At 40.1% G+C, this 9,368-nt stretch overlaps 1 protein-coding gene across 1 annotated transcript in view; it reads right to left on the reverse strand.

Moving 5' to 3' along the window:
* Positions 1-6,439, reverse strand: part of TEAD1 (TEA domain transcription factor 1) — a 49,523-nt gene extending 43,084 nt beyond the window's left edge. The window contains exons 1-4 of the mRNA XM_065402395.1: positions 6,347-6,439; positions 6,090-6,136; positions 4,847-4,908; positions 2,714-2,838 (exon numbers count right to left, since the gene is read on the reverse strand). Of these exons, the coding sequence (XP_065258467.1) occupies positions 2,714-2,838; positions 4,847-4,908; positions 6,090-6,136; positions 6,347-6,439 (327 nt within the window). The remainder of the gene's footprint in view (positions 1-2,713; positions 2,839-4,846; positions 4,909-6,089; positions 6,137-6,346) is intronic.
* Between the last annotated feature and the right edge of the window lie 2,929 nt (positions 6,440-9,368).

The following is a 9,368-nucleotide window of genomic DNA, read 5'->3' on the forward strand; positions in this document are numbered from 1 at the left end:
TTATGGTATACGTGCTCAGAGCACAGGACGGGAGGGGGGGGGGATCTATAGATATTCTATCTCTATACATTTAAGAAAAATAAAACATTCAGTGTAAATATACTGTGGGAGTAATTCCACTGAGTTCATAGTCTCTAAGGTCAGAAGGGACCACTGTGATAATCTACGCTGACCTCTTATATAACACAGGCCCGAGGGATTCCCTGAAGTAATTCCTATTTGAACTAGAGCATCTTTTAGAAAAACATCCATTCTTGATTTTAAAACTGTCAATGATAGAAAATCCACCACAACCCTTAGTAAGTTGTTCTAATGGTTAATTATCCTCACTGTGAACAATTTGCACCGTATTTCTAGTGTAAATTTGTCTAGCTTCAACTTCAGCCACTGGATCTTGTTATATCTTTGTCTGCTAGATGGAAGAGGCCATTATAAAATATTTGTTCCCTACGTAGACACTTATAAACTGTGATCTGGTCACCCCTTAACCTTCCTTTGTTAAGCTAAATAGATTGAGCTCCTTGAGTCTGCCATTTTAAAGCATGGTTACTATTCCTGTAATCATTCTCATGGCTCTTCCCCGAACTCTCTCCAATTTATTAACATACTCCTTAAATTGTGGACACCAGAACTGAACACAGTACTCGAGGTGCAGCAACACCAATGCTAAATACAGGACTCCCTACTCCTACTCAGATTCCCCTGTTGATACATCCAAGGATCGCATTATAGCCCTCCTGGCCACAGCGTCACACTGGGAGCTCACGTAACTCCAGAATCTTTTTCAGAATCACTGGCTCCCAGGATAGAGTCCCCCATGCTGTAAGTACAGCCTATGTCATTTGTTCCTAGATGTACACAGTTGGCCACATTAAAACACATATTGTTTGCTTGCGCCCAGCTTACCCTGCAACCCAGATTGCTCTGTATCAGTGACCAGTCCTCTTCATTATTTACCATTCCCTCTCAAGGAAGTGACTCTTGATTTACACTGGGGTAAAGGAGCTCAGAGTCTGACCCCAAGAGTGTATTAAAGCCACTGCATTAGGCAAGAACATAGAAACAAGGGTGCCACTTTTGTTCCAAATGAATAATGGAATTGATGGAATGCATAACCAGAGGAATAAAAAACCAATAGTATAAATATACAAAAGTTAGTGGAGTTACTCTGGATATAGACAGGTGTAACTGAGAGCAGAACTGTCCCTATCTCTAAACACAGACATTCCAGTTAAACCAGCATGCCCAAATATAATAGTTAGCAACCCAACATATGGCCATATATTTTAATATCTCACTGCTGAAATATATTGCACTTTTTAGTTTAATGTTTCTCTGTTTTAAGGATTCCTTTGATGTATGGTTGCTGTACTATGTCTCTGATCTCCATTATGCAGTGTAAACACTCCCTTGATAACATCACCTAGCTATAGCCCATAAATTCTATGGTTTCAGGAACAGAATTATAAACACCACATGACAGTTCACTCTACTCCAAGCTACTGTATTTTACCAGCAATTTGAAGAAGAAAGGACTGTCTATACCACATGCTCATGAGAGTATTTGCTTTTCTGCAATAATCTCAATAAAAATTTTCAGTTCAACAACATGTTTTTCCACTGAAAACTGACACAAGCTCTTTTGATTCATGGTGTTTTGTGACATGCAGGAGGAGAGTTAAGCTGATAAGTTTTCATGGCAAAGACAAAACACAATGATTAATAATAGGAGCTACTTCATCAAATGAGCTCACTAATGGTTGGATTAAATAAGAAATATTACACCCAGCTCCATGGACTTGCCTGAGATTTTGCAGTGCAGAATCTAGATATTTTTTAAATATTGAATTTGGCATTGAGAAACGGACTGAAGTCAAAGCAAGCATCACATTTAGATCTTTAAATATGTAAGTTGTACAAACTACTCAACTATTCTTGCTCTATTCATCGGAGCAGAAATTTAAACAAGTTTAAAATCAAATTAGGTTAGGAAGGTTTACTCTCAGCAAAAACTTCTTGTCCAAATAGCTGTTGCTTAAAAAATATAAACTAGGTGGCTCAGTGGAATGATACACTCCTGGAGACTCAAACTGAAAGCAACAGGAGTGATTATGCTCTGTTCTTGGTAGCTAGAGAAATTTTTGCCCAAATCTCAAAAGCCTGGGTTTAGCACAGCACCTAAAGACATGCTAAATTGTAAGCATGTCCTTAAATTATGTCCCTGTTCCAGAAACAACTTAAGCACAAGCTTATCTCTAAGTATGTGCTTAAAACCCATTGATTTCAACAGGAATTAAACACATGCTTAAGTACTTTGCTGAACTGTGGCCCAAATCACCATGCAATTTTGTATAACTGGACGATTGGGTCAGCAAGCCATTAAGATTGGACCAGCGATGAGGCACACTGACATAGCTATGTAGTGCCGCTTGCGGTGAAGCTGAAAGGAGGCACTGAAAGGAGGCAAACATAACACAGCCCCTCACTTTCATAAGGAATAGCTTCTATAAAAAAAAGTTGAAAAGGGAAAAATAATCAGAGTAATATTACAGTGCATTGATGGATGTCTATCAGCCTTGAGAAATACTGCCTCAAAGTGACATCAGTGCCAACAGTGGAAAGCACGCGGGAAGAGACTAGAAATGGGTAGGTACAACTAAGAAGAGCAGAGAACTATTTAAGTTTACTGGGCATTTCTTTGGATAACACCTACTGATTCTGGGTCTCTCTGTTGTTCAAGAAAAGCTGAGAATTCCACCAGTCTGAGTTTGGTTGTACCAATGGATCGACCCTGCCAAGCGGGAACTGAGGGTGCTGGAGCTGATGCAGGCTCAAACCCTGAAATACAAAGTATCATTGTTATGTACAAGTCAATCAATTTCTCAACTTCCATTTTCTGTATTAAATTTAACGAGGAGCCATAGGGCTCTTCTTAATTCAGATTTAAAAAATATACTAAATCAACATGGATTTATTATTTGTTAAAGGTAAACAACATGGAAAGATGGGGATCCAACCTACTGACCATAGTATCAATGTGGTTGGTCAAGCTAAGGATGGTGTGAAACAAAAGTGGAGCTTCCTTGATTTATTTGGCTAGCGTATCACTGTATAATCTTTGCTTAAACGATATAATTAATTATTGTACACTTTACACAGCATTACAACTGACATTTCACTAGCAGCATGGTCATTCGTAGGCAGCATGGTCTAATGGGAGTCAGGAGATCTGGGTTCTATTCCTGGCTCACCACTGACCTGCTGTGTGACCTTGGGCTTTCCTCTCCTGTTCCTCCTCCCACTCTTGTCTATTTACAGTGTAAGCTCTTCAAGGCAGGGCTCTTCTATGTGTTTGTGCAGAGCCTAGCACAGGGGGGCCTTTAAGCACTACTGCAATACAAATAATAATAAATAATTAATGTAGGGAGATGAATCGTAACTTAAAGTGAGAATAAAGGGTCAGTGACTTGACCCATTATGAGGAAGCATGTCTACCACCAGAACTGATTCACCACAATTAAAACTGTAACTGTTCTCTTGCTTCAAATTGTGGAAAGTCACAAAAGGAGAAAGCACAAAGAAGGAGTGGAGCAACTGACCTGGGGAGACAAGACACCACAGAAGGTAGGGCAGAGATAATCCCCCAAGATTTGAAAATCAAGAATACATTTCTGAAGTGGGTTCAGAGAGATGGACAACAAGCTAGTGAAGGTGAAAGAGGACTCAGGTAACATGTTTCTACTCCCTGGAATGGGAATCTGACTGTAATTCTTCTGCACCTCAAAATTAGATAGTGGAGATTTAGGAACCCTATATAAAAAGGGGAATTGCAACAGTCAAATGTGAATATGGATTTCAGTAATGCTGAAAATTCTGGCAGTGTTCTAACAGTGGCAAGAAACAGATTCCAAAAGGAGATGTGAAAGACTAAAAGTTGAAGATGACTCATAATTTCTGGCTTCGGGAGCAACATTACGTAATTTAGGAAAAACGAGAAGAGAGTGAGATATGCAAGACCACAAAGGAAAGTTTTTACTCAGAAAGACGGCTAGCGTCTTTCAAGTAATCTGTAGTAGGAAATTATAATGGAGAGAAGAATGGATAGAATCGAGAACAGCCAATAAATGAGAAATAAAGGGATGAGGAAGTTTGGTGAGGGACACAGTTTGTTGTCATTTGCATAGAAATAATGCCCATTATTGGAACTAGCAATGAAATGCACATGAGATGACAAATAGGGGGAAAGGTCACAGACATAGTTTTGGGCAATCATAGCCTCTTTTGCTCCGATGTATAAGGCTTCTACCAGACTAAGGAGTAGCTAACAGAGGAGAGTGCTGGTGGCACTTGCTTCTAAACTGAGATGCTCTGGAAGAAGAAAAAGATGTTTTATACTTTGTAGTGACATGTTTTATACTTTGTAGGACTGAATATAAATTATTTTGGTATAATTTTAGCTCCGATTTTAAGTAAATGCAATTTACTTTGCATGAGTGAGGGAAGCAAGATTTAGCCCTTAAATTGCAATATGCAACCCATCACCCATTCTGTTCTTCACAAGTCATTTTCTTGCATCATATGAAATACCACCAGATGATATACTTTAGTGCCACAAGAACTGCTGGCATGTGTGACAGTGCTGGGATTAGGAGTCCCGTTTTCCTACCTAAGCAGTGACTTTTCTTCATAATTAATCAATTGCTTGTCCATTGATGTCTGGAAGGGACATATGAGACTCTGGACACAGATTAGTGGGCTCTGTGGGGTTCAGAAACTAACACAACACACTCATTACTTTTCCTTATGCAATTCAGCTCTGTTTAAAGAAGCTAGAAAATGAAGTTACCTGAAATGGGAGCTGTGACTGTTGGCTGAATAGGATAGGCCTGCTGAACGAATGGCTTTACACTGGAATAAATAGTTACACAAAATCACATACTATACAATTCACAGTTCATTCAGTTCATTATATAGCACAAGGAAATACATTGTTAATAATCTTTATGCACACAGATGTCTCTTTCCTAGTAGGCATATTTAAAAAATAGTCAACAAACAGGTTATGAAGCAAGAAGGGGTTACCCCAAATGTAAAACAGAGCCTGATTCACAAGTTATGGGGCTTGACAGTGTTCACTTAGGTCAGTGGTTCTCAATCTATTTGCCATTGTGGGCTGCAGATGCAGCTCTCTGTGTGTTATGTGAACCGCATCCACATAATATATATATACTTGTAATGTAACCATAATACACCTGTATGGCCCTGAGGATGTCACATGGGCCACATGTGTGCTGACTGGGCTGCAAGTTGGTTGAGAACCACTGACTCAGGTAGTAGGGAAGAATAATTCCCTCCACTGCAGAAATTACTGGATAACAGTAACAGAGGTCAGACTAGATGATCATAACGGTTGCTTCTGGCCTTCTGTGAATCCAAACCCCACTGAATCCAACGGAAAGACTCCCACTGATTTCAACGAGCTTTGGATAAGGCCTATAATGAGAGCTGGGAGGAGGTATTCCACAGATCACACTTTCCTGTAGGGCTGGGGCTGAATACGTCAGGTTTACAAGTCTCTTCTCTACATGAAGTTGCTGTTACCAAGATGCCATGCAGCTTCAAACCCCACTGAACGGGGCCAGGCCTTTCATCTAGTTGTGGCTCACGTGAAGTGGTCATTCCCTGCCCTACAGAAAAATAGATGTCTGAGCTATCTTCCCCTACACCTCCCCTCATGTCCTGTATATATTAAAATGAGTGAGGTAAGATTTGTGTTGGAAACACACATATACATACACACAATACTATCATATACTTGTTTTATAGTGCAATTCTATACCGGAGGGGGATGGGGGTGGAGAGAGGATTATTGTCCACAGTTAATATTCAGCTTCTGTCTTACGGAGTGTTATCACTTGTAACGTTTTAACAGGAGCCATACGAGCTATTGTGACTGAAAAGGTTCATATAATTGTCTAATCTTCTATTTTCATCTTGCTAAGTATTTGCCTGAATAATATCCTCTGGCAGCGAATTCCACTGACTAGTTATATACTGCATATAAAAGCATTCTTATTTTTCAGACTTACTCTTGTGAGGATCCCGGCTGCCCTGTTTGTATCATTCCTGGCCAAAACTAGAGGGGGTGGGGAGAAAAACAACTTTGTAATTGCCTTCTTTGTAGAATAATTTCATACGTTTATACACAAAATTACTTATTCATTTTGCAAACACAGATGTAAGTACAATTTGCGCATAAATCCACTGATTTAGCCTTTATTTCCTACTGATCGTTGTTAGGAAATAAACTTTTTATTGGCATCAGTTAACAACTTACCCCAGGTGCACCAGGAAATGTAGGACGGGGAATTCCTGGCAGGCCCAACTTGTTGTGTATAGCAGTAGCTGATACTATCTGAGCGGATGACATTGCTGCCATGTGCTGAAGTGCCTTGTCCTTTGCAGTCTGATCCTTTAACATGACAATTACATGGATTCTTAAAACATTTGGCACAGCAAATCCTGTTAAATAAGTGCAGCTACAAGCACGTAAGCCAAACTTAAAAGGCCACAGAAAACAAAAAATAGAAAACCATGCAGAAAAATATAGCATGAAGACTAAAATACACTCGAACTTCCTCAAAGCAAAAATCTCCTCTCAGAGACGCATGGCAGAGCCGAACTCTATCAGTCTGCTCTCCTGACATGCAGGGAACTCTGGAAGAGCAAATTGTTCCCCAAGTTCTGCAAATCGGATCCACATAGGCAGATCCCTTTGCAAATGCAGTGCTTCCCTGACTTCATCTAAGCTGTCTTCAATAGAGGTCTCCCTGTATGGCTCTGATTGCAGGACTGGGACCTATGAAAGTTGAGCTTGACTATGTGGATCTGAGAGAATTTGCCCTTAATGAAAACTTTTAAGGAGAACACAGAATTACAGTCACTTGTGAACAGGGCATTATTTCTCTTCATGTTTACAGATAGACAAACATTTCAAATTCTGGTATCCAATATATATATCATCACAGAAAAGGAAACACATTCGATAACTTCCAAATTGAGAAATTTCCGTTAATAATTTACAGTGCTTCCAAAAGAACAACAAAAAAACGTGCTTTCAACAGAGACCTGGCTTTTTTAAAAAAACTGTTTGATTATAGATTTAGGTAAGTGGATGTATTAGGACAATAAAAATAGGCACACAGTAAATTTTGTTACTCTATGGCCAGATCATGGTTCCTCATTTGTAAATATTGTATTAATAAATGCTAATATTTAGGTCCACGACTTACAGTGAAGAAACACAAGCAATAATAGGCAAGTTCATTTTTACAAGCAAAGTAGCAAGCATGCTGGCAAGGGATGCATGCTTTTATATATGGTACATGAATGTGCATATATGTTCCCTCTAAAGCTTATATGTAGTAGTATTATAGGTGAGCAGTTTTTCCTTTGAATAGCTCCTTTAGAAACAGCACAGGCTGAGAATACAGTAAAAGCTAGCCAAAAAATCTGCCAAGCACAGCTAATGTACATAATACTTGGTTTAGTTAAAATACTTACCATGCTTGTTACCTGGATACAATAACAAACAGTTTGTTAAAATGCTTGTGTATAACAGAAGATTTTTTAGTAAAGTGCTTCACAGTGTAATAAGAGACAAAGGAAGAGCTGTTTGCCCAATATTACATATAAGGTATTAACAAATACATAATTTTCACCAAGGGACTGATTCATCAAAAGATAATAAAAGTAAAAACACTCGGGGAACTACGCTCTTCTCCACAGCAGACCTGGGGTGACGGGTACTGGCCCTTCAGCATGTTTCCATGGCCTTGGTGGGATCCAATGAAAGCTCCTCTGTTGGATGGAGCTCTGTATATTTTGGCCTCTGCTGGTTTATAAGGGACCTGACGGCAGGTGGAGCAGGGGAGTCTCAGCAGCATTCTCCCTTCCACACCCTGCAGGTTTATAGGCAGAAATCCAATCAAAGGTTAATGCTTCTTGAAGCAGCATTAACACCTGTGGACCCATACATAACTGCTCCTGCACAGCCACAGGGGAAGCAGCGGAGAGCAACAGGGTTCCCGTAAAAGCCAATCTGACAGGGAGAAAAGGACAGTGGAGCGGCTGTGTAGGGGACACAGGGACTCTGAGGCTCCTGAGGTCTCAGGAGATCTGCTGATTCAAAAGGCTGACTCCACTAACTGTCCTGCACATTGAGAAAGAACCTTCTGACTGAAAACTCTAGTAAAACTATAATATGGCCCTCAGACAACATGTGTGGTGTCCTTGATTTCTGACTTGGTGAATTTAGATTTAAGGCCTAAACCTGAAGCCTTTACTCAGGCAAAACCACCACTGAAATTTTGAAATTAGTTGGTTTGAAAGAACCAACAATTTCCTGCACAGCCTCCTCTCTAGGTATGATATATCCAGTGCCTTCACATAAACAGTGCAGCCAATTCATGGGCTTCTTTTTTAATTCCCAAATATACATTGCTCTGCTGTTACACCTCTACCCCGATATAACGCGACCCAATATAACACGAATTCGGATATAACGCGGTAAAGCAGCGCTCCGGGGGGGGCGGGGCTGCGCGCTCCGGCGGATCAAAGCAAGTTCGATATAACGCGTTTTCACCTATAACGTGGTAAGATTTTTTGGCTCCCGAGGACAGCGTTATATCGGGGTAGAGGTGTATATGGAATTTACTCCTCTGTGAATCTAAACTCTACTGGGGGTTAAATATTCAAATGCTCTGTTTGGGATATAAATGCCTATCTGGGCATTGCTCAAGCCCACAATGAATTATGCTCTTACAGACAACCAAAAAAAAAAAGCTTTAAAGATTTCTATTTTCCTACAGGAGTCGCACTTCAGAGGAGCAAGTCCAGAAATAGCACCTGTGATTTGCCTTGGAGATAGCTACCCTTTACTAGTGATACGTCTGACACTCGTGAGTTGCAGGACCTGTTATAGGAGCTGTGCAATGGAGAGAAGATTTGTTTAAGTTATGGTGGGGGACGAGAAAGGGTAATTCTAAAAAAAATCTGATTGTGAAGAGCTAAGTGTGTATATATACACACACGAATAATAGAATGTACTGTTGCTATGTGCCTTTAAACACTCTGCATTTCATCCCAGAGGCGCATGCCTTTCTGTAGTAGCAATGCGTTTCAGTCTCTTTGACTGGTTTTTGAATTCTGCAAGGCTGGAAGAAGACAAGATCAGCACAGGCAATGCAAGAATAGCCCCGAGGGCAAATGTATCACGGAGTTATAAAGGTCTATATAAGTTCTTTAACTGGTTTCAATGGAGCCACACAAATAAACATCAGCTGAGAGTCTGACCCTAGTTTAGGATT

The sequence above is a fragment of the Emys orbicularis genome, chromosome 4, assembly GCF_028017835.1.
Source record: "Emys orbicularis isolate rEmyOrb1 chromosome 4, rEmyOrb1.hap1, whole genome shotgun sequence".
Lineage (NCBI taxonomy): Eukaryota > Metazoa > Chordata > Testudines > Emydidae > Emys > Emys orbicularis.